Source organism: Ctenopharyngodon idella, chromosome 16 (genome assembly GCF_019924925.1).
Source record: "Ctenopharyngodon idella isolate HZGC_01 chromosome 16, HZGC01, whole genome shotgun sequence".
Lineage (NCBI taxonomy): Eukaryota > Metazoa > Chordata > Actinopteri > Cypriniformes > Xenocyprididae > Ctenopharyngodon > Ctenopharyngodon idella.
Window position 1 is genome coordinate 8,890,887 of NC_067235.1, and position 26,230 is coordinate 8,917,116.

The 26,230-nt window shown below is 40.0% G+C and overlaps 2 protein-coding genes across 6 annotated transcripts in view; one reads left to right on the plus strand and one right to left on the minus strand.

Moving 5' to 3' along the window:
• dnah5 (dynein, axonemal, heavy chain 5) overlaps nt 1–1,542 on the minus strand; it is a 138,132-nt gene extending 136,590 nt beyond the window's left edge. The window contains 1 exon segment of the mRNA XM_051865331.1: nt 1,344–1,542. Coding sequence (XP_051721291.1) covers nt 1,344–1,436 — 93 coding nt within the window. The 5' untranslated portion in view covers nt 1,437–1,542.
• Nucleotides 1,543–3,051: 1,509 nt separating this feature from the next.
• triob (trio Rho guanine nucleotide exchange factor b) overlaps nt 3,052–26,230 on the plus strand; it is a 174,738-nt gene continuing 151,559 nt past the window's right edge. For 2 of the 5 annotated variants that reach the window (XM_051865397.1, XM_051865398.1), the window contains exons 1-2: nt 3,054–3,350; nt 17,578–17,628. In XM_051865397.1, coding sequence (XP_051721357.1) covers nt 3,284–3,350; nt 17,578–17,628 — 118 coding nt within the window. In that variant the 5' untranslated portion in view covers nt 3,054–3,283. Of the gene's footprint in view, nt 3,351–15,292; nt 15,339–17,577; nt 17,629–26,230 lie in introns of all 5 variants that reach the window. The other 3 variants (XM_051865400.1, XR_007925466.1, XM_051865402.1) reach the window with 3 other exon arrangements.

Genomic DNA, 26,230 nt, shown 5'->3' on the forward strand with positions numbered 1-26,230 from the left:
GAGCTCTGCGCAAGAAAACACAATAGAAAAAAAAAAAAAACACACCAGAAAATTAATACAAAAAAAAAATCTTCATCAGTTTGACAACACATGTGCTGCAAATGAAATGCAACCAAATACAGAAATGGGCTGCAAATACTCACAACTCAACCAAATACAGAAACGCGCTGCAAATACTCACAACGCAATACAGAAACAAGCTGCAAATACTCACAACACAATACAGAAACGCGTTGCAAATACAAAGCAATACACACAAGCGCTTTAAATACTCACTGCAATACAGAAACGCACTGCAAATACAATGCAACCAAATACAGAAATGCGCTGCAAATACTCACAACGCAATACAGAAACGCGCTGCAAATACAAACAAATACAGAAACGCGCTGCAAATACAAACAAATACAGAAACGCGCTGCAAATACTCACAACACAATACATAAATGCGCTGCAAAAAACTCACAACGCAATACAGAAACGCGCTGCAAATACTCACAACACAGTACAGAAACGCCTGACCACAACGGAAATGTTTCATGGGGACTCCAACAAGTGACGAACCTAGCTAGGACATGCTTATTGTTCAGTGTCTACTTGTCAGTGGTGTTGTCGATGACCTGAAAGGTGAGGGTTTTGTTGTTGTTGTGGTTTATTTATTTTAACATCCTGATCGTATGTGTGTTAAGTGTGAGTAGGCTATTTGCAGCGCATGTCTGTAATTGATTGAATTGTGAGTATTTGCAGAACATGTGTTGTTCAATTTGCTGGTGTTTTTTTCTCTGTCCACCAAAATGTACACCATTATGGTGTACAGGTTAAATTTTGCTGAATGACAATGTGAAAGGTAACTATATTGTACAATATAGCCTATTATTGAGTGAATATCATATTGCATATAGGCCTACATTACACACAGTTCTTGCACGTTTGCACATTCATACATAATTATGTCTGTCACTGTCTGAAACTGTACCTATATTTTCCACCAAACCAAAAATAGCAATAAAGATTCTATTATGTTCAATTCCAAATTTTGCCACGGAGTTTTGCTGCCATCTAGTGATTTGTAAAACATTGCAATAAAAATGTAGTTAATTTATTTAGAGCCTGAAATGTCAGTAAAAAGATAGTCTGGCATGCTCAGAGCTTAAAGAAAAGAAAGAAAGAAAGAAAGAAAGAAAGAAAGAAAGAAAGAAAGAAAGAAAACACAATTCTTCCTGGGCATGTTTTTTTTTTTATTATTTAGATCATTACACACACACACACACACACACACACACACACAATAATAACCTATGTGTATGTGTGAGGTGATAAGAGTTAACTAAAATCAAGCAGACCTGCATCTCCTTAATGTTGTCCACTGGAGCAGAGGGCTGATGAGTTCCTCTGGATCTGACGTTCGACTTCACTGTCCGGTAACTCAAAGCCATGATCTTTCTACTGACCTTTTAAGGATTTTATAGGTTTGTAAATCTCATCCTAAAGCTGAACTATGTTTTTTCCACGCTGTAGTATCGGTGTTCAGAAGGATTTTAGTGTTTACTATGCTGTGACCAAGCTATAAATTGTTGTTGGCAGTTGCCATAGAGATGCGACGTCAGGGGTAAGGTTTTTAGGGGTAAAATGAAAGTGCCCCGGCCCAGTGAGTCCAGAGAACAAAGGTCTCACTTCCATTGCTTTGATCCCGTAAATCGAACCCATACGCCTTTTCTTCTCTATTATTTATACGACTTTAAACTTTATTAGTAATTATTTAATAAATATATTTAGTAAGTATTTTCGCAATGTTAACAATGTTATGTTCAGGAATGTGGGGGGCGAATCATCGAAATGCAGCATATTTCTATAACTCAAACGTAAGTCATCAGATTTAAAGTTTTAAATAAATCCGATTTTAGAAATGTGCCATCAACGACTGAAAGTTGTGCGGTTGCCGTGATTGTGAATCGTCTCGAGTTCGTGTCTTACTGCAGTTTTTCATTAAACAAGAGGGCGCTATTGTACCACTGTAATTCCTTAGCACTTTCACTAGAGGGCCCAATTGTTTCAGTTCTCACACCATTTCATGCATGTTACAACGTAACATTGGGTAAGTGAACAGATGGGTGAATGTTGAAACAGTGTTGCAGTGCTGTTTAATATATAACAATATCTTTGAGCAGGTGGATGAATATACAGGTTTTTAATAATAAATTAGATTTATTCCGTGTGAATTAGGCTACACATCAATTATATGCTACATACAACTTGTGGGTTTCAGAAGCAGATGATGTTAATAATCAATGCTTAAAATGGTACAGAAGCCTGTGTGTACGGCAGAATTAAAATATGTTATTTTTTGACACTATTGAACTTAGTTTAGAAAAAACATACCAGTGAATATATAGGCATAATTTGTGTTTATGTTTTGTCTCAAAACTTGTGTTGAGATAATGACATTTCTCTGTTGTGACTGTTGAGTTTGATTTAATTGCAATTCAGTAAATTGCAGTGAAGCAAATTTGTTTTAAAATTGTATTAATATTTACTAGATCAGTGTGGTGTAATCAGCATACAAACATTTTGTTATATGACAAGAAAATATACAGAGAGTTCCAAATGGGAATCTCACAACTGTGTCAAGCACAAGTTTAAAACTATATGTTGACATTTTTATGAAAATTACTTAGCAAAAGGCACTGATAGGCCTATGAATGACTCAAAAAATCATATCTGTAAAAATGTAGCCTATATTACATTTGAAAACTTTTATTTTTGAAGATAAAAGTTCAATGGCATATAGCCTATTCAAGTTCCAAGAAAAGCATTTTATTATTTTTACTTGATATTTTTATTCAATTAAACGTTTTTGTAAATAAAAGAGAGGTAGGATATAATGTTTTTGTATAAAACGTATGGAACCAGCATCCTAAAAACGGCATTTTAGGCTGATATAGCTGAGGTGACCTGTGGGGGGTGTGTGGGGAAGTAGGGGATTCCAGGAGACCCCCTTCCTGAAGAAGACCTCCCCTCTCCCTCCCTTCATCCTCCTCCTCCTCCTCCTCCTCTCTCCCAGCTGAAACTCAGGAGCGCCGCCGATCGGTACCGACACCTCTCCAGCGAGCTAAAGCCAAGATGGAGGGTCCGTGCTCAGCGAGTACAGGAACGAATCCCCGCATGCTACTCTTTGCTTTTCAATGAAGAGGATTTATTCCCGATCAGTCACTTTATCTCGGAAAACCGACGCTGATCAGTTTGTTTTGCGGAGTTTTGTTGAGGGAGAATCACTGATCCAAGGATGAGTTCAGGGGAGGGAGAGGACACATCTAAGGAGGCGGCCGACATAGCGGCGTTTTTTAAATCCGGTAAGTGGAGAAGAGAGGGGCGCGCGCCTCGGTGTTTTCGTGATGATGACCCGCTGATCCGGATCCCGGTTCACGCCAACGATGCGTGACCGAACAGATCGTAGTACCATAGATCAGAACCTTTTTTTTTTTCGTTTTTTTTTTTTGAGATGTTGATGATGGTTACTGTGAATCCGCAGACGTGATTTTATTGCCAGATTGAGATGGCAGGTTAGGATATATGAGTGCTTTTATATCACATTTATTTGGTATATGACGTTACATTTCAGTATGCGCGAGCCTATTCATAAAACAAGTCAGTTAACAGATTTGTTTCTTAAAAACTGTTGTCATGCGTCACTGTTTATAAGCGTGATGTTTGAGTTCAGAGTGTGGTGACGTCATAAAGCTTGGCTGAAGCAGCTATGTGTTTGTAACGGTGCTGCCATGTCAGTGCTGTCATGCATCTCAGTGATGTCATGCATCACCAGGGCACTGCATTCAACATCACGTTAATACACTATTACCCTACATTTCACTAAGTGCTCATTTCACCATGATGGTGTGAATTTTGAGCTCATTTATGCACCACTTTGGTTGGGTTGTTGCAGTCAGCTGTTGCTGTGATTTGTGTCAGCTGTCTCTGCAGTACCAGGTGCATCCAAGGAGGGACTCTGTAATGGGCCATGGACACCCTAAGTGACAGCAGGAGTCTTACAATATCACAATCTCTCTTTTCTCTCTGTTTCAGCCTGTTATCCAACTTAATTGTGAGCAGTATGAAGCATGATATTTCAGTGCAGGTGCTAAAAAGGAATAATGTATAGGGAATAATGTATATTCCCAGTGGTCATTGAAGGTAGAGGAAATTAATTTAAGTATGAACGCCCTGGGGCCCTCAAAAACATAGAAAATAGTCAAGTCACATTACATCAGACAATGAGTTTAAATAATATTATTTGGGTCTCACTGAAATTTAGTCAGAGTACAGTAGACTGAAGCAAACATGATTTGATAACAAGTGTATAACAATGAAGTCAAAATTTAGCATGACATTAAATTCCATTATAGAGTGCCTAAATAACACAACTATATGTGACCCTGGCCTGGACCACAAAATCAGTCATAAAGGGTTTTTCTTTTTTTTTTTTTTTTTTTTAAATTGAGCTGAATAAATAAGCTTTCCATTGAGGTATAGGTTTGTTAGGATAGGACAATATTTGTCCGAGATACAACTATTTGGAAATCTGGAATCTGAGGGTGCAAAAAAATCAAAATATTGAGAAAATTGCTTTTAAAGTTGTCCAAATGAAGTTCTTAGAAATGCATATCCACTCACAAATATAAATTTTTGATATATTTAAGGTAGGAAATTTACAAAATATCGTCATGGAACATGATCTTTACTCAATATCCTAATGATTTTTGGCATAAAAGCAATGTATTGTTGGCTATTGCTACAAATATACCCGTGCGACTTATGACTGGTTTTGTGGTCCAGGGTCACATATCTTCTTGGTTGTTCTATAGAGGTTTGACTGATAATAGGTTTTATTGTTACCGATAGCTAAGGTGAGAAGAGTAACTTATGTCTGATAAAATGGCTGACAATTTTTAAAATTTACCTGTTGAATTAAATGGTTAGTTCACCCAAAAATGTCATTAATTACTCACCCTCATGTCGTTCCACACCCGTAAGACCTTCGTTCATCTTTAGAACACAAATTAAGATATTTTTGATGAAATCCGATGGCTCAGTGAGGCCTCCATTGCCAGCAAGATAATTAACACTTTCAGATGCCCTAAAAGCTACTAAAGACATATTTAAAACAGTTCATGTGACTACAGTGGTTCAACCTTAATGTTATGAAGCGACGAGAATACTTTTTGTGCGCTAAAAAAAACAAAATAACACTGCTTCATGAAGCTTCAAAGCTTTACGAATCTTTTGTTTCGAATCAGTGGTTCGGAGCGTGTATCAAAATGCCAAAGTCACGCCCCCCAGTGGTGAACCATTGAAATTTCGTATGATGTGACAAAGCCTCGTTTACTGAAATCACGTGACTTTGGCAGTTTGATACACGCTTCGAACCACTGATTTGAAACAAAAGATATGGGTGAGTAATTAATGACAGAATTGTCATTTTTGGGTGAACTAACCTCTTTAAGGAATGGATGGTATGGCCAAAATATGGATAAGTTATACAAATACACAAAGTAGTTTTTTTTGTTTGCAATTTCATGATTTAAGTATTACATAACCATGTAGTGATGCCTATTCATTTGAATGAATACTTCACAAATGAGAGATTGGACTCGATTGTTCAGGTGCATTCATGCCACCTCGTATTTCCTGTAATTACGAGATTCTAGCTTGTAAAAAGCGTTCACGTCCTCGTAGAGTTCGTAATTACAGCTTGTAAGCTCCCAGGTGTACCATGTGGCTGCTATACCACCTGACCGCTGTAGATTCATTTAGGCATTGATAGTGGTGCGAATACGAGGTGGTGTGAACATAGCATAAAAAACGAAATAACCGACATGGGAAAATTACGTTGGTTAGAGGTTCTGAATTTCGGTTTCGATTACTTTTCGATTAATCGTCCAGCCCTATTCTGAAATGTCAGTCTCTGTGCTGAGTTTAAGTCACATGTTACAACAGACCCTCATGAGGAGTCAGTGAAGGCTGGGTGTTCGTTTTTTACCAATATAGAATACTTTCAGAATCTATGTTGATTAATAAATGAATTTGCTTCTAAACAGACTGTATAGCAATCATTTGTGGGTGGTTGTCTTTTTTGTGGCAGTTTGTTGTGATTAACACAACATTGACCGTTAATAAGTTGATTTACTTGCTTACAATACTGTGTTTGGTTATATCACTTCATGGTTCATGTAATTAATGAAAACTGCTTATTTGCGCTTAAACAGTATGTAAATTGCTGGTTTGTTCATGTTGTATTATGATCTGAATGTCAAGAACCAAGTGTAAGATTCACACTTCCCATAAAGCAGAGCAAAGTCTTTGTATCCGGGTGTCTATTTTATAGCACTGCAGCATCCTAGAGCAATGTTTCAGAACGAAGGCCTCTCTCTCTGACTCCTCCAGTCGGTCTGTTAATTGCCCCACGCCTGCTCAACACTCAAGTTTTGGCACAACAAGCTTTCTCTCTGGCAGTCTTTGCGTTAAACACATTTTGTGTTTCCAGAACATTGGATGTCTCATCAGTGCCCTACTTAGTCACTGAGCATTGAATGCAGTCTCTCTGGGGCAAGACGCCCACCTAAAGAGCTTTTGTTCGGTTTTAAGGACTGTAGCAGATCTTGCACACCAACTTTGGCCTGCATTCTGAACTACCTTTTGATGCTGTGCAAAGAAAATGGCTCAGTGTTTGCTAGAACCAGCACGGAATAGTGATGGTGGTCTGTTCAGGCTCACTCAAGGAGAGGCATCCCTGAGTGGAGTGTGTGGCAGATGTGTTTCAGAATATTGGAGGATTGGCTTACCCTGTTGCAGGGGATAAGATATAAACTGAATAAGTGCAATCCAATGCGAGTATAAAATTCAAAAATAATATATATGACTCTGTACATCAATAATAATTATTTTAGTGGCTTTGCAATGACAAAATATGCTGACACATTAATATGGCACCAAACTCTTTGCAACATTAATTGGGACATTCAATTTTATAGATTATGTAAAAGGGGGTCCCTGCTCCATATATTTCCACCAAGAACTGAAGCCTGACAACATGATCTCACGGGATAATGTAACTATTTTATGAGGTGGCGAGGTGTGAATTTGTATGATAGGAATTGTATGAAAATGTTTGATCCTTACAAAAAAGTAGGCATAAAGGTCCACCATTAACCCCACCCCTAAACACAACCACCAATAAGGCATAAGCATTTGTATGAAAATGTACACTGGGTTAAAAACAACCCAAGTTGGGTTGAAAATGGACAAACCTAGTGATTGGGTTGTTTTAATCCAGCGAATGGGTTGTTTTAACCCAGCAGTTGGGTTAAATGTTTAACATTTAAACATTAAACATTTATTAAATTGCTTATTAATAAATGTTTACCTTTTGATTATTATTGTTGCTTCTAGTAATTATGTGTCTGATTTTTAATTTCCAACCTATTTTGGGTTCATTCTAAGCCAGCTATAGTAATTTTTAAACAATAGTTGTGTTAAATAAAACTGTCCAACAAGTTGGGCAAATATTTAACCCAACTGCTGGGTTTGTCCATTTTCAACCCAACTTGGGTTGTTTTTAACCCAACTCGGGTTGTTTTCAGTGTACAAATAACATTGTACAAATTCATACAAATCAACCACCAATTTGCCAAAACATGACATTGTGTTGGGCTTGACAACCTTTGAAGACCCTAATCCAGATGATTAAACTCTGTAGGCTATAATTATATTATCAGTAATAAATCAGTAATAACTGTATTATTACTATATACAGTAACTATGTGACTTATTACAATTTGTTCCCATTAGTCATGTTTTTTAAACTTGTTTGTTTCTTATAAGTTTTAAGGTTTTGCATCCTCAACATTCATTCACCTCTTTTTCTATGGTCAGTTTTCTTTTTTTCCAGTTAACTACTAGAGTCTTAGAAAATGTGAAACTGTGACGGTTCATTGATAATCTCTTTCTCTTTACGACTAGCTATGGTACAAAATAAACATGAATGAACATCAGAAGGAATGTTGAAAGAAACAGTACAACTTACTGAAATATGTAGCTAATATCACATTAGCAAAATTTTGTTTCGGTGTTTCAATAAAAAATTTGGTCACACTTTAGTTTGAGGAACAAATATTCACTATTAACTACAAATTTTGCCTCAACAAACTCCTAATTTACTGCCTATTAACAGCAAGGTAGTTGTTGTAGTGGTTAAAGGGTTAATGAAAATAATGTAATTTATTACTCACCCTCATGTCGTTCTACACCCGTAAGGCCTTCATTCATCTTTGGAACACAAATTAAGATATTTTTGATTAAGTCTGATGGCTCAGTGAGGCCTGCATTCACAGCTTTACGAATCAAATCAGTGACTCGGATCTCCTATCAAACGGCTAAACTGCTGAAATCACGTGACTTTGGCGCTCCCTTACCCACCATTTGTCCCATTTCCATTTAGCAAAACTCTTTTTTTTTTTTTTTACGACTACACCTACCCCACCCCTAAACCTACCCTTAGTGATTTATAGTGCATATACACTTTATGAGCACATGCGTTCCCTGGGATTGAACCCACAATCTCATTGATTGCATATTGTTGTATATTGCAATGCTCCACCAATTGAGCTACACGAAACCCAAAATATGATGCAGATTAAAGGGTACAATGCATTAAAATGAAAGTGTTCTGTTGTTGATAGGGGCACAACTTTAGTAAACGCTCCTATGGGTCGTATTTCAGGGAAGTGACAACCAACCTATATGGGTGTATTGGTTGGAGAACCTGTTGAGAATGAGGCATTAATATGTGCTTTATAAGTACTAATAAACAGACAAAATGCAAGCTAATAAGCAACTAGTTAATAGTGAAAATTGGTCACCAAACTAAAATGTTACCAAAAATGTATTTCAGTGCATCACTAATAAACAGTTTTATCCATCTGTATTGCTAACAATGTATGACATTTAGAAGCCAATATGATCTACAGATGAATGTACTAATTCATACCCTATTAAGGGCAACTGTACCTATGTACAATGTGTACTATGTAACTTGACACATTGCAAATAGCAAGTGTTGCGTTAGATTATAAACCATGTTACATCCGTATCTTCTGACTTGAAGATACAGCTCTATTCACACACTTGTGGGATGATTGAGGTTGTCATGACATATTCAACCCACTTCACAATGTGGCAGAACAGCTGAAGACTGGATCACACAAAACCTGAGCCCTCCCTCAGAGTCTACCAGCAGCAGACCACTTCCATAGAAAATGTTTCCGTCTGAGCTGAGTTACTCTTTTCAACCCTTTGCTGTTGTGTCTCATAATTGGCACACCCAAACCTCCTTTGAAGTCTGTTGCAATATAGAGCGAGAAATTGTGACTTCTGAACCCTCGATTCTCTGTTGTGGTGGCACTGTGCCTTTTATGCGAAACATCTCAGGGGGTTGTTGCACCATCTTTCCAAATTTGTAATCACTCAACACCCTGTTTTTTAAATTAAAGATTCAAATGAGGTGTGAATAGCCGCTGTGGCCTCGTTCTATAAAGGAAAGGATATTATTAAGCTAATGGATGCCAAACATTAAGATATTATTTCGCTACCTCCGATACTGAAGTGACTTTTTGACTTCAGATAAAATGATTGCCATATGAAAGCTATAGTTTTCTCAATAATTGTGCCACTTTGCCAAATGCAGACTAATGAAATTGCTCATTTCCTGTGCTGGCAATGTTTTACTTGAAGAGATCTGTCATTTCTAAAATCATTCTCAACTTACGTCTTTGTATGTGTAATTAGAGGTTAGCTAAAAGTGAAGGGAGGATTGTGGTTTGGGATATTTCCTAACATTGCCTCACTTTGATCAACTATAAAACATAATTACATTGGAGAGAAACATGCTATTTGAGACAATTACACATTTGACTATCACGATATGAAAAATGAGATCAAATTTTCCCCTCTCATGGTCACTTTATGTTGGTTTGTGGATAGTGTTAATGTTATGGATCATAGCTGCTTGTCTAAAGTAATCACTCCACTATAAATCCACTCAGAGAGTGCATAAGATAATTTAATGCCAAAGTGTGTAATTTCTGTGCCACTAGTGTCACCAAGTGGAATTGCAAAAAAATATTGTTTTCAAAACACTTCCCTCATCTGCCAGTTCAAATTGTAAATGTGTTCAGCATTCTGCAACAAATATTCTTTGGGTTTTCTAGATTAATTTAAATCGTCAAGTGGCAGGCATGTATCATGATACTAAGCCCTGCCCAGCTCTACAGCGCCCCACAGTTTTCCAATTTAAATCTGTGGTGAAAAATGGAACTGCAGCACGCTCTAATTTAGAGCCGTAGACCTTATTCACAGCAGCATCATCTTTTATTTTTAATGGGAATGAAAGCAAGGCTGTGAGGGATAGACATACATCACTTCAGTGGGTTGAACTGATTGGGTTGGGTTAAATGGTTCTACATGACGTAACACTGCAAAAATATCTTTCCAAGAAGTTTCAGTAGACAAAAAACTCCAGACAACATGAGCTGTGGAAAATTCTAAGTGATCTCGGAGCTTTATACAGCTTTTTACAGTGGGTGCCATTGAAAACACTGTAAGTCTATCCCTCACAGCCTCGCTTTTATACCTATCATGGCACTGCTCTGAATAAGGTCTATTGGGGCAGATTTCAGACTGCCCTGCTTATTTTCACGTAACCTTACGTAAACCTCGCACCAGACCAAGACTATATGAATCTGCTTCAGCTATGTGTATATTAGTATGTATCAGGTCAGTAACTGTTCTTCCTATGTGGCGTAGCGTATCAAATTAATGAAAGTATAAATCCTTTAGTTTAAATGCGCTCTTGTGAATAGCCTTTATATAGTTTCGTTGTGCTTGTTTTATGTTTGTTCCGAGAAAAGACTTTCTTTACCTCAACAGAATTCCTCCACAACTCGTAATATTCTAAAACAACATTCTGAGGCAATAAATAGTACATTAAAGGATTAGTCCACTTTCAAATGAAAATTACACCAAGCTTTACTCACCCACAAGCCATTCTAGGTGTATTTGACTTTCTTCCTTCTGATGAACACAATCGAAGATATATTAATACATATCCTTACGCATCCGAGCTTTATAATGGCAGTGAACGATACCAATGAGTATGAACTGAAGAAAGTGCTTCCATCCACATCCATCCATCATAAACATACTCCACACGGCTCTGGGGGGTTAATAAAGTCCTTATGAAGCGTAGCGATGCGTTAAAAAACGGAACTGGCATCGTGTCAGTTAAGCTTTTTCCGTAAGTTAAATAGGGAAGGTGTAGGACGTAGCGTAAGCTTTTTGAACTGCAAGAGGCGTTGCACTTTCTTCCTAAGTTGAATACGGAAGGCGGTCTGGCGGAAGCTAGATATTTTACTCCATAACTTGTTAAATATGGATATTTTTTTTTCTACACAAATCAGTGTTAATTTTAACAGCAAATTTTGATTTAGTTTTAGTCATAGTCTTTTGACTAAAATGCCATTTAGTTTTAGTCTATTTAGTCATCGGAAATTGTTTTAGTTTTAGTCTAGTTTTAGTCGACTAAATCTACAGTAGTTTTAGTCGACTAAAATCTAATTTAGTTAAATTGTAATGCATTAAGCATTTCTCTAACAATACACAGATCCTATACACTGATATAGGTACATCCGATATTGCCCAAACTGTTTATGTTCACCCAACTGTACTTTGCTCGCCAAAGCAGACGGTTTTTGACCGTTCAAGTGCAAAAAGACACGAAAGAGCAAAATTCAGTACTTTTCAGGGATTGACACACTTATCATTGAGGTACTATTACAATACGTAGTTACATCCACAAATGCCAGTTAAAACTGTACTGTGCCAAAAGGAAGCCCTATGTTAACAGTGTCCAGAAGCGCCGTCGACTTCTCTGGGCTCGGAGGCATCTGGGATGGACCATCACACAGTGGAAACGTGTACTGTGGTCAGATGAATCAGTATTTCAGGTATTTTTGGGGAGAAATGGACGCCGTGTGCTCCGGACCAAAGAAGAAAAGGATCATCCAGACTGTTACCAGCAACAAGTCCAAAAGCCAGGGTCTGTCATGGTATGGGGTTGTGTCAATGCCCTTGGCAAAGGTAACTTGCACTTCTGTGATGGCACCATTAATGCTGAAAAGTACATAGAGATTTTGGAGCACAATATGCTGCCTTCAAGAAGACATCTTTTCCAGGGACGTCCATGCATATTTCAACAAGATAATGCAAAACCACATTCTGCACACATTACAAAGTCCTGGCTGCGGAGGAAGAGGATACAGGTACTTGACTGGCCTGCCTGCAGTCCCGACCTGTCTCCAATAGAGAATGTGTGGCGCATTTTGAAGCGCAAAATGCGACAACGAAGACCCCGTACTGTTGCCCACCTTAAGACTTGTTTGCAGCAAGAATGGGACAAAATTACACCTGAAACACTTCATCACTTGGTGTCCCTAAACGTCTTTTAAGTGTTGTGAAAAGGAATGGCAACATTACAAAGTGGTAAATGCTTTACTGTTCCAACTTTTTTTGAAATGTGTTGCAAGAACCAAAACAGGAATTTTGTTTTTTTTCGGAAAAAAAACAAACAATAAAAATCATGAGGAACACATTAAATAATGTGCTGTTGTATTGTCTGCAATGAAATACAAGGCAAATTTAGAAATCACTACTTTCTTTTTTTTATTTGTGTTTTCCATACTGTCCCAACTTTTTCTGATTTGGGGTTGTACACAACTGGTAGGAATAACTGGAAGGCAGCAAAGAAAAGCCTTGTTTTGCCCTCCAGGTGGGTATTCCTATAAGTGTGTGACGTCTCGTGAAAACGAAGAATACCCAAGCATCCTGGAGCAGATCAGGCACAGTGCCCAGAGTCCAATTTATTTAATCTGAATTGCAAGCTTGTATACGATAGCCCGTGTTGTTGAGCATAGCCATTATGGCTTGTGAAGTAGAAAGCCTTGCATTATATAATATCATGAAGCCCTGATGAGCAAACATTATCTGATCATCCTCCATGCTATTGCTGTAATGTGGTCACTGCAGATCCAGGGTTGATTCAAACAGGAAAAGAATTTTAAGACTAAGGGAAGCAGTGAACTTAGATATTGGGTGTCATTCATGTAATAATCCAAAAAATGTACTGTGGCAGCACCACATCAGATGGTAATACCATGGTACTGACTGATTATGACATGACATGCTAATATCATCGTATTAACATGGTATTCCTAGGTACTTCAAAGAATGCAACTGTCCTTTTGTCCAAAAATTGGACATATAAGGTTTAAATCTCTTCATTTGCTGTTCACTTCAGTGTTATTGTCAGTCAGTGTTATTTTGTGATTGAATGTAAATGCAGGAAAGCATTATGGTCCATGAATAGACACTGCTGCTTTGTCATCTTTTATAATTGGAAGAAGATTACTTCAGTTTACATCTCTCGCTCTCCATCTCTTGAAGGAGTTTAGAGTACATTGTTTTTACAATGAGGAACAGATGTTTTAGTGGAAGATGTTGTGGATGTGTTTATCTCAAAGTTGCGTTTTGAAATGAAGGCAGATGAAGCCAGTGGGCTGCCCAGGAGAGGAAGTGATGCACACACAGATGCTAAAAAGTTTCCTGGTTTCCTTTAAAAGTCAAAATCACAGTCATTCAAACACTGTGTCCTGTGTGGGCCAATTAGATAAATCTTAAAGGGTTAGTTCACCCAAAAATGAAATTTCTGTCATTAAGTACTCACCCTCATGCCGTTCCACACCCGTGATACCTTCGTTCATCTCCGGAGCACAAATTAAGATATTTTTGATGAAATCCGAGGGTATCTGATCCACACATAGGCAGCAATGTCATTGCACCTTTTGACGTCCAGAAAGGTTGTTGAAAACATGGTTAAAATAGTCAACATGGTTCAACAGTGGTTCAGCCTTAATGTTATGAATGTTATGACTTTATTCAACAATTTGAACCGTTGTCATACGTAGTGAACTCGGTGCAGGCTTCCTTGTTTACGTCCAAACGCCAGCTCAGTTTTGGCCGAAGCTGAACACGTGAGCAGCATGACGCATGCATGTGATGCTGACACAGGATCCGGCCTTTAAAGGGTTAGTTCACACCAATATGAATGTTATGTCATTATTTACTAACCCTCATGTCATTCCAAACCTGTAAGAACACAAATGAAGCTATATTTAATGAAATCTGAGAGATTTCTGTCCCTATGCAACTTCCACTTTGACGCTTCAAAAATAGATCGTAAAACGAATCCATATGAATCGGTTGGTGTAGTCCAAATTATTTTGAAGAGACTTGATCACTTTATATGATGAACAGTTTGAATTTAGGCTTTTATTCACATATAAACACTGAACAATGAACATAAACAGAAGCACAACCGTACTTGCTTGACGTGCAAGAACAAACCTCACTGGTTCTTGCAGAAGGTCAAACATACTGCATAACACGTGAGAACGAACCTAATTGGTTCTTGCACATCAAGCAAACATGCTTGAGTGTTCATTTGCCATAACTGATGTGTGCGATGATGAAAGGGTAAGTAAACGATGACAGAATTTAAATTTTTGAGTGAACTAACCCTTTAAATGACGATTAGATGAAGATTATGCTGTCTGAAAAAATAATGAGTACAATACAAATAAATCCAAATACAAAAAAAAGAATACAAAAAAATCCCACTAAATTTTCTAAATTAAAACAACTGACAGCTGTGATTCCCAGATATTCATCGTAAAAAAAATACTCTGCCAGTGTTTCCAGTATATTATAGATGCCTGTTACTTATGAGCGTATACTTCATTAAGTGATTTTATTTTAATATACCTGTCTACACTCTATGCTGCTTTACCATACACAGTAAAAAATATTAAATGGTGTTTATATTTTTACTATAATATATAAATTATATTACAATATAATTTACTGTGAAAAACAGGAAAAGGACCCAGAAGTCTCTGTGTGACACGTGGTCACAAATGTTTATATTTTGTATAAATAATTTTGGTTCTTCTTATTTTTGTTATCAGTAATGTACATTAGGGTGTTTTGTGTTACATTACGTTATTTACTTATTACAATATTTAAGTGTTATGTGACCCTGCACACCATCTTTATGTGAATATTGGCCATGTTTTATGGACAGGCCACTTACAATGAACTCACTGGATTTTCTATTGTGTCACCTCTATAGTGGTTATCAGTACATTTTAAGAAAGAAAGAAGAAAAAGTCATGCAGGTGAGTAAATATTGACAGAGTTCTCGTTTTTTAATTTAATTTATTTTATATTAAAAGAAATAATGTGTGAAAAGCTTTTGTCTCATTATGTCTGTGTGTGTGTGTGTGTGTGTGTGTATGTGTGTGTGTTTGCACGAGCTACACAACAAAAAGAGCTACTACTGCAGGTGCATTCACCTAAAAACCTGTTGGGGTAAATCAGTCATTCCTACAATGGGGTCTTTGCTTTTGCGAAGAGACCACTGGGTCCTGCCATTCTCTACGTTCACATGGACACCTTGTGTTTTAATGAATCCAAACATAGTATTACCATGAATGCTAAATAAAGTAATTGGGTTGATTGCATTTATACTGTATGTCTGAATCTGAATTGATTTTTCTAACATGCGCACACTGCATGGATATACATGGTTTCCTGCTGTTTGCTCATTCTCATACCATAGCTTCCTTTCTTTGTTTTAAAAGAGCAGACTTAATATTTATCTATTACGGGTCCTAATTAATAGACGACAAGCACATGAAGCTTTGTGTCGTGCTGTTTTATTTATCAAGCAGTAAAAAGGCCCTTGCCCAAAACAAAATGAAAGTCTGAAGCAAGGACTAATAAGACGTTGTCCTGCACCACTTAACAGACAATGAGTGGAAGGAGAATTTTAGAATGACACGACAGTCATTTACGACACTTTATTCAACAATAACGACATTTCATGCATCATACTTCATTATACCATTTCTGTCATTGCACATGCGCAGTACTTTCCGGTTTCAGTTTTCAATCTGATCAAGTGTTTACATATCCTGTTGAACGGATTAGAAAAGCTTTAAACCACACCTTACAATCCGAATTAAATTTGAATTGGATTTGGCCAATTCATTCCCACTTCATTCCCACTTTTCTATTCCGACTACGCTACCAGTCTGATTACAATCAGATTATTAGGGTCCATGTAAACGCAGCTATTGCCATATAACCCTTATCTGACTAAGAATTTGTACATTTTCCAGCAGGTGATTCCAGATCAGCACTGACATTTGCCATGTAATATTGAGGTTGGGGTAAAGGCCAAGAGTTCTGATGCAGTGTCAGTGAGGAAGAGCAGTGATTGAGGTCTTATCAGTGCCCTCAGTCCTCAGTGTGTAATAAGGGAGGATTTTGGCTTAGCTGTATCAGGGGGTCGACTCTTTACAATCAGATCATATCACACGGTCTCAGCGGGATACTCAGTAGGCAAGAGACCATACTAAATGCAAGCCACAGACTGAAGCACATGCATGCCGGGGTGTTTTATCTGGGCAAACACTTACAATGGTTAAACCTCATTCATGTGTGAATGCTTAACTTCACATTTTAAGGTGTTTAAGAAAACACAATTATCAACTTGTTCACAAAATGCCAATAAAAACAACAGGATAGAAATACAGAGATCAACAGGATGGAACATAGCAGGATGCAATTGCCATTGCTCAGTGAGGGATTGAGAGTTAGCCTGAAGTTGTCAACTTGAGGTTTATTCTGATAATATTTGATAATAATCATATTATCAAATCATATGTTTGATAATAATCATACATTTTTCTTCATTTGTATCAGACAGGGTGTGGAATGTTTTTAATGTGAGACAAACTAGTAGAAAACATCACGTAATTATCAAATTGTTAATACTTTCACATGTTTGCATAGCTTTTTTTTTTCCCACCAAAAATGGAATAGAATATGGAATATTTCTTAATGAATTGCTAGGTTTTTTTTTTATTATTATTTTAGAAGTTTACTTGAGGACATGCCAAATCTGCTCAAGCAATTTTTTTTTTTTTCAAATTCACCCTTATTTTCACTTTAATCTCATATTTTGATTAAAGAAAAAGAAGTTATATGATTTCCATTTTTATAAATTGTTTTATCCAATATATTAAAATATGATGAGGACGTGACAATGCATAACAGAAATGACTTTATACTTAAGATAGTTTCAGTCAGATTATTAAAATCAAAATAGATTTAAAGCAAACTTTGAATATTAAATTTAGCTATGCTTTATGGTTTTCTAACCTCTGATCATTCCTCTTCCTCTGTCACACTTATGTAATGTGAATTGTTCTTTAATTCTGTGTTAGACCGTACTGTATGTTTCATGATGTAAAAAGTCTTCAAAGTCTAAAACTTCAAAGTGTCTAGGAAAAGATTGAGGGTGTACTTTATCTAACCCCTTTCTCTTTCTGTCTGTCTTTGTATTTTCAGAATGCTCTCTTCCAAAATGCGAACCCAAGCTTGAGTTACCCAGTCACACAGGTAAAACAATGTTATTGCTGGAATTTATTTGGTTGAAAGCTATATTGTTGTTTTTTGTTTTGTTTTTGTTTTTTTCTGTTATTGTGCCATAAAGTTTATGGGTGCTTAAATTGTTTTGGTTGTTTGTGTCAGCTATGTTTCATTTATTCAAGTTTGGCCTATAATGTTTTTGAAGTGTCCAAATCATGAGTCTCATTTTAGCTATTAGCATTGGTTAAGTTTTTGGGATTTTGTAATTAATGTGTCATTTATATTAGGTTGCTGCACATCATGTTTGGTTTCAATTTTGGTTTGTTTAGTTTCAAAGTCTTGAAATCAAGGTTTACCTGCAAGAATACCAAATATTGTTTTTTTTTGTTTGTTTGTTTTTTTTTTTTTTTATCTGTGAGGTTGATTCGGTTAAGAGCATTTTCAACACTAATGAGCTGATTCCATATTTGTCTTTTGGCTGGTTTAATCTATTGATTTATCAAAATATGTTTATTTGCTTTCACTGGGTCATGTCACATTTGGTTCCTGCAGGGTGAAACTAAATCCCTTTCAAGGGAACTCAAGCTGCGTCGAAATGCTGCGGGAACGCCTCTGCGTGATTGTGTTGTGAAGCACGTATGAAATCAGTCCAATGGAGTGACGGAACGTCATAGGCGAGTGACATCACTGACCAGGAAACTATAAAGCCTACCTGAAAACCCATTTATTCAGCTTCTGTACCTTCAGCAAGCGCTACATGTGAAATCGTGTGTCCTATTTATTGTTGTCTGTCCTCATTCATTTATATATATATATATATATATATATATATATATATTATGGCGAGCGAACAACAGTTCAGGAAGTGTGTTCATCCCTGCCCTCATTTCATTATGGGTGGGGATACACACCAAATGTGTGTTGTTTGTTTGGGAGCGCAGCATGCCCAGGCTGCTCTCAAGGGAGCTGCCTGCGAGCACTGTGATCTTTTCCTGCTGAGAACGCTGCGCTCCCGCCGAGCCCTCTTTGAGGAGAGCGGCTCGGCTCGCGTTCCTCGCGGCTCGGGACCCCCTTCTGCTGAGGCAGAGCGGCGTCTCAGGTCGTGGGGTTCGCAAATGGATCTGACAGAGGGGTTAGAGACGGGCGCTGTCCTATCTCAGCCTTCACCTTTCAGATCTGATGTCTCAATTCGGAGTCAGGAAGCACGTGCTACGGTTTCTTCCTCTCCGGTTGAGGCAGTTACATTAATGGCATCCAGTTCTGAGGAATTGGATGTTGTTAGTGTAACAACAGGAGATACTGAAGACTCGCCACTTCAGTCTCCTGCTAGTGAGGAGCTTATGGAGGTTTTAACTCGTGCCGTGGCTAAGTTAAACATTGATTGGCCGGCCGAGAAACAAGAGCTGCAAGTCAAAAGCAAACTAGATGAATGATACCTGCCATCTAGATCAGCTCAACCTCCACGTTGGGGCTTACCGTTTTTTCCCGACCTCCACACCAAGGTGTCGAGGTCGTGGAAGAGACCGGTCTCATATCGTGTATATACACCTCAAACATCCACATATAGTAACGTGTTGGGTATGAGAAAGCATGGTTATGGGGCGATGCCAAAGGCGGAAGAGACGCTCGCAAGCCATCTCTCCCCCCCAGTCGGCATCGTCCCTTAAAGCCCCGACGTTGCCCACCAAGCCACCTAAAGCTACATCTGTGCTGGTGGGCAAAGCGTAATCGGCTGCAGGTCAGGCTGCAGGTCAGGCTGCGGCGTGCTTGCATACTATGTCCATCTTGCAAGCATACCAAGCCGACCTGCTCAGAGACCTGGATGAAAGTGAAGAGGTGGGGGCGGATGTCATTCAGGAGTTGCGTCAGTCAGCTGACTTAGCTCTCCGTGCCACCAAGGACATGGCCAAATCCATCGGCCGATCTATGGAAGCCCTGGTGGCCACGGAGAGGCATCTTTGGCTAAATCTCACAGACATCAAAGACAGAGATAAGTTGTTTCTCCTGGATGCTCCGCTTAATCCCATGGCCTCTTCGGTGACGCTATTTCATCTGTCACTGAGAGGTTTTTAGAGTCAAAGAAACAGGCTGCGGCCTTACAGCAGTTTCTTCCCCGCCGAACCCAGGTCTCTGCGGCTGCTGGGTGGGAGCAGCCGAAGCCGAGTACAAGCTCCTCCGACAGACAACAGCAGAAGCAGAGTGTTGCCACTCGTACTCCCCCTCTGAGGAGCTGGGAGGCGGGGCAACGCTCGCAGACGAAGTCCTCGAAGGGCAAGGCGGATCTGAGGACCGTTATTGCTGCTAAGAGGGCTTCGTCGAAAAAATCCTGACGCCAGAAGTGTCAGGATTCTGAGGGTGTTCCCCTCCGAAGCCAGGCGGCGTTCACCGCATCATACGGTGCCCTTCTTCCTTCGGTGCCCTCAGGGGGGTGCTCTGCCAACCCCGCCGCAATGCCGGGGCGCAGGCTCTCTGATGCAGCCAAGCCAGTTGTTCCCTGCCGGTGCGCCACTTCAGAGCACTGTGCTGGCTGCCCAAAACACACAAGAGGCCAGCCTCGAGAGGCTGGTTCCCTTAGTAGATTTTCTGGCAGAATGGAAATGTCTGTCAAACATATCTCAGTGGGTCCTGCAAACGATAGAAAAGGGTGGTGGGCCCCGAGCAGGCTCTGGTTTTGGCACAGGAAGTAGAGACTCTGCTGCGAAAGGAGGCTACAGAAAGGGTCCCTCCTCCCAGCAGGGAGTCAGGATTTTACAGTCGGTTCATTGTTCCAAAAAAAGATGGGGGGGGTTGTGTCCGATTTTAGATCTACATCAGTTAAATCGCACTGTAGCAAAGCTCAAGTTCAAGATGCTCACAGTCAAACACATCGTGTCACAAATCAGGTCCGAGGACTGATTTGTCACGATAGATCTAAAAGATGCATACTTCCATGTATCCATCCTCCCACAACACAGGAAGTTCAATATCGGGTTCTTCCTTTCGGCCTAGCACAGTCACCCCGCACCTTCACCAAATGTGTAGACACGGCTCTGACGCCCTTGCGCATGCAGGGCATCCGCATTCTAAACTACATCGACGACTGGTTGATTCTGGCTCAATCAGAGCAGATGGCGGTTCAACATTGAGATGTTGTTCTCGCTCACATGAAGAAGTTGGGGTTGAGGCTAAACGCGAAGAAAAGTGTGCTTTCTCCTGCTCAGAGAACCACTTATCTAGGCGTGGTATGGGATTCGATTGTCATGCTGCTCGTCTGTCGCCTGCTCGCATAGCATCGATTCTCTCAGCTGTAACAGACATAAAGCTAGGCCAGTCACTCACTGTCAAACAGTTTCAGAGGCTGTTAGGTCTCATGGCAGCAGTGTCCAACGTGATACCTTTTGGCCTGCTGAACATGAGACCATTGCAGTGGTGGCTCAAAACCAAGGGGTTCTCGCCGAGGGGGATTCCTTTGCATGTGATCAGGGTCACGCGGCGATGCCTTCATGCCCTAGTTACATGGAAACAACCTTGGTTTCTGTCCCAGGGACCTGTGTTGGGAGCTCTCGGTCGTCGCGTCACGCTAACGACAGATGCATCCCTCACGGGCTGGGGGGCGATCATGAGTGGTCGCTCTGCTCGGGGTCTGTGGCAGGACCATCATCTCACCTGGCACATAAATCGCCTGGAGATGTTGCCGGTGTTTCAGGCTCGGAAACACTTCCTTCCAGACCTCAGAGGCCATCATGTACTTGTTCGCTCAGACAACACATTGGTGGTCTCGTACATAAATCATCAGGGCGGTCTGAGATCGCGCCCGTTATACAGACTGGCTCATCAGATCCTCCTGTGAACCCAGGTGAAGCTGCTCTCAATCAAGGCAGTTTGTATCCCAGGGTACCTCAATTTGGGAGCAGACATCCTGTCGAGGCAGGGGCCGAGGCCCGGGGAATGGAGACTTCACCTTCACTCTGAGGTGGTGGAGCTCCTGTGGGAGAACTTCGGTCGAGCCAACGTGGATCTGTTTGCGTCTCGAGAGACGACTCACTGCCCATTATGGTTCTCCATGACAAACCCAGCACCTCTGAGGCTGGACGCCATGGTACAGCCGTGGCCGAGGCTACGTCTGTACGCATTTCCCCCGATTGCGCTGCTCCCAGGAGTTCTGGAGAGAGTTCGCCAGGACGGGGTCAGCCTGTTGCTAGTGGCCCCATTCTGGCCGGCCCGAGTATGGTTCTTGGACATGACATCCTTGCTAGACGGCTCAGCGATGGAGATTACGATCAGAAAGGACCTTCTCTCTCAGGCGAGCGGGTCGAACCTTCACCCCTGCCCGGAGTTATGGAAACTATGGGCTTGGCCTCTGAGGGGCCCCAGCTCATGAGTTCAGGTCTCTCAACTGAGGTTGTTGAGACCATCCTCCACTCCAGAGCTCCCTCCATGAGCAAACTCTATGCCTTGAAGTGGAGATTATTCACTTCATGGTGCGGAAATCACCAGTGGGATCCAGTTAACTGCCTCGTTGGCGTGGTGCTGGATATCCTGCGGGAAAGATTTTCCACAGGGCTATCCCCCTCCACAATAAAGGTTTATGTAGCGGCCTTAGCTGCTTACCATGCTCCTTTGAGTGGTGTATCTTTGGGGACACACCCGCTTATTACTCGTTTCCTTCGTGGCATTATGAGACCTGCAGTTCGCACGAAGGTACCGGCCTGGGACCTGGCCATTTTATTACAAGGCCTCTCTGTGGCTCCCTTCGAGCCTAGTCCCTGAGAAGTTTCTCACATTGAAAACTATCTTTCTGCTTGCTATTTTGTCTCTCAAGAGAATTGGAGACATTCAAGCCCTTTCGGTATCTCCCTTGTGCTTGGAATTTGCACCCGGCATGGTTAAAGCTTTCTTGCACCCTAGTCCGGGTTATATTATGAAGGTCCCCACTAATATTGTGAGGCCTATCATTCTGCAGGCCTTCTGTCCTCCTCCCTTCCTGACGTCAGACCAGGAGAAGCTGAATCTGCTGTGCCCTGTGAGGGCATTAGATGCTTATGTCCACAGAGCTGCCCTGCGGAGAAAATCTGAGCAGTTGTTTGTTTGTTTCGGCTCACCTAGCAAAGGTCACCCTGCATCTAAGTAGAGGATGAACAAGTGGGTGGTTGAGGCCATCTCACTTGCTTACGAGTCGGCTGGTCAGCCTTCACCTTTGGCTGTTCAAGCTCACTCGACCCTGGAGTATGGCTGCTTCCAAAGCACTATTGTCCTGAGTTTCTCTCCAGGAAGTTTGTGATGCGGCAGGCTGGTCCTTACCGCATACCTTCGTGAGGTTCTATGATGTAAGCAAATTAGCTCAAAAGAAATATGAATAATTAATCATAACTAGTTATAATTAATTATAAATATTTGGATCAGTTAATAAAATTAACTTAATGTAATAAAATTAATATTACAATCAATTAACCTGTTGTCCAATGAACGCACAGTGTTAATTGTTGATTAATTCTAAGAAATGTTCATTTCCAGGTTATGGGAAACAACAATCTTATGTACAGTACTACTCAGAGCATGTAGTCAGGATCTGCATAAATAGGGACTCCAGTATGAGCATGAAACACGGACAACTTTACGTGTGACATGAACAAGACTTTATTAACTAGACTCAACACTTAAACTACTCTAACATTCACACACATACATGCATACAGTTTACCAAGAGAAAGAGAGAGCTGAAGCAGAATACAGGAAAGCAAGAAGTTACAGCATTGTTTGAAATTCAGCAGATCAACAGCCTTGAGCAAACCATCAGTTTAGTTTTAACAGGCCCTTCTTTAAAAGGGGTAAGGATACTCATTGTATCAAATAATGAGACTAAGTTTGATACTTGCATGTCTTGCCCATTTGAATTAAAACTGTCCTGATGCAATTTGTGGAGGCTCCCGTTGAATCTTTGCTGATATTGTCTTGATGAAAGAGAGCCAGTTGGATTCAGAGGATCTTTGGTGAATGGAAGATCTAGGCCGAAGCCTGGCACAAGCTTAGAGTTCCTTAGAAGCTTCTAGTACAGCATCATCTTCACATCAGCATTTTTCAGTACAGGAAAAGAGACGAGGTCTGTGATCTTGTGATCAGTGATGTTAAAGGGTGAAGATGTCACACCCTCTTGAGGTGTCTGAGCCAATAAGGAGTTTTCCCATCAGAGGGAAACTTTTATGAGTCTTTGTTCTGTAGCAAGATATTAGCATAAGACGTTGGACTGGATGTTTGAGAGAAGAATCTTCTAGATTCTTATAATACTAATGTGTCACAGAGTTAGTAACATGTAACATAAATTACCAAATAGGAAACGAAAGTTGGAGTCCGTTGATACCAAACATGCTACCCTTGTGATTTTAGGTAATTATAAATTTGCAACTCTGAAACATTAATACCAAAATAGTTCAAAAGAGAGAATTAATACATAGAATAAAGCCTATAAAAGGAAAGTCATGAGGTGGGAAAATTGGATACATGATTATACATTTCTCAAGTGGTTATATATAGAATATATAGGATTAAGAGGGTTTATTTGTCCTTCTCAGAAAGAATGAAGTCAGAGTCACTATCTTCTCTGCACATTCCTGACAGCAATAAAATAGGAACAGGACACCTATTCTCTCTCTGTGTTGCAGTTGTGGGGGATGGAATTAACAGGACTTTTGAGAGAGTGAGTTTCTGGGAAATTCATTAAATATAATGAATAATTGTGTGTCTGATTGGTCCAGACGCTACAATGAACTGGACCTCGGCTCCACTCCAGGGGCGCAGGTGCTATCGTCCTAGTGTGCGCATCGATTTCATACGGATGGTCACTTGCTTATATGGCGACGTGGGTATTAGCGTTCCCGCAGCGTTTCGGCTACGTCTCGGCTACGTATGTAACCTTAGTTCCCTGAGTAGGGAACGAGACGCTGCGTCGCCCTGCCATACTCCCAGCGTGCCCGTAAGTGACTTGCTTCAGTTTTCCAGAAGCTGAATGAATGGGTTTTCGGGTAGGCTTTATAGTTTCCTGGTCAGTGACGTCACCCGCCTATGACGTTCCGTCACTCCATTGGACTGATTTCATACGTGCTTCACGACGCAATCACGCAGAGGCGTTCCCGCAGCGTTTCGACGCAGCGTCTCGTTCCCTACTCAGAGAACTAAGGTTACATACATAACCGGGATGTTTTTTTTTTTTTTTTTTTTTTTTTTAACGCTTGCTTTTTAAAGGGTACATAACACACACAGTTTCTGTCAATCTCATGTTAATCTTGAGTACCTATAGAGTAGTATAGCATCCTTCATATCTCCGAACAGTCTTTAGTTTTATCAGATTTATAAAAGACAGATATGCTGTACCGAGTCTTTCCGAAAACAGCCGAGCAGTTTTACAGGCGTGTCGTGGGTGAAGCTAAAGAGTGATGAGCACGCGCAGCTTTTGTGTAGCAATTGTCTGCAAGCTATCGATGGTCAACTAAACAAATGTATTTAAACACACACAATACACCATCGCATTATCCCTGGATAACTTTTGAATCACTATAATGAATATAGTGCATAGTGAATGATGAATAATGAATTTATGAATTCACTACGTTCGTGTTGTTTACATTATATGCACTTAGGCACCTATTGCCAACAAAACAGACATTTGATGCAGTTTTACTTACCATCTGCGGTTCCGACTCATGACTGGGATCATTATCGCTGTGACTGCTCCATCTTTCAGTTTCAAGTGATCTGTAAATCCAGCGTTGAACTGGGCCTTGTTTATAAAACCATTAGCGCCAATCCTGAAGGCTCGAGCAGCCACGGAAAAACACGAGATATTCTTCATTCATTTTAACCAATAAAAAATTGATTGCAACTATCAGACACAACTTTATCCTTATTTTGATAGTTAATTTAGGGTGGTTTCTATGGTTATTTTAATGACAAATACCGAGAGCGCATCAATGTAATGCGTGAGCACAATTCTATCAGCTTCACTGTTCACTTAACGCCAGGTTCTTTGAGAAAGCAAGGTTATCTTTCCCTCACAACCAAAAACACATTCATTGATGACATTGTTGATTTCGTAGTCTAAAAATAAAGTGACAAATCTTTCTCGAGCAAGTCCTATGCAGGGCTGCCGACAACTTCCAAAACCCAAACGAAGTGTGTTGATGGGTGTGCTCTTGTTCTCTCGCTCTGGTCGATGTGTGCGTTCTTCCGGGAGAAGTGCCCGTACAAGGAATTCCGCCCTTTATTACGTTATAAAGGGCCATACTCGAAAAAAACTGTCCGAAATCTGTGAAAAATTGGAAGAGTATTTTTGGCAGAGAAATACTCTGTCATACGTCCAACTAGTTTTTTGAAACTTTGGCCATGTTTAGCATGAAAATCCAACTCTTTAACAGTGTAAATAAGTCAGAATGCATGAAATGGCCTTAGACCCCCCCCCCTTTTTTTTAAATTACAAATGCAACTAAATTGAAGCTGAAGATGATTGATCTAGATTAAGATCTTTGAACTAGATTATTTTACTGTACTAAAAGTCACATATATGTGCTACGTCTGCAAAAGATTGAACTCTTTCTAGGAAATCAGATCTTTATATTAGGAAATTGATCATTTTTTTTTTTTTTAATCAGGCAGTCAGGAG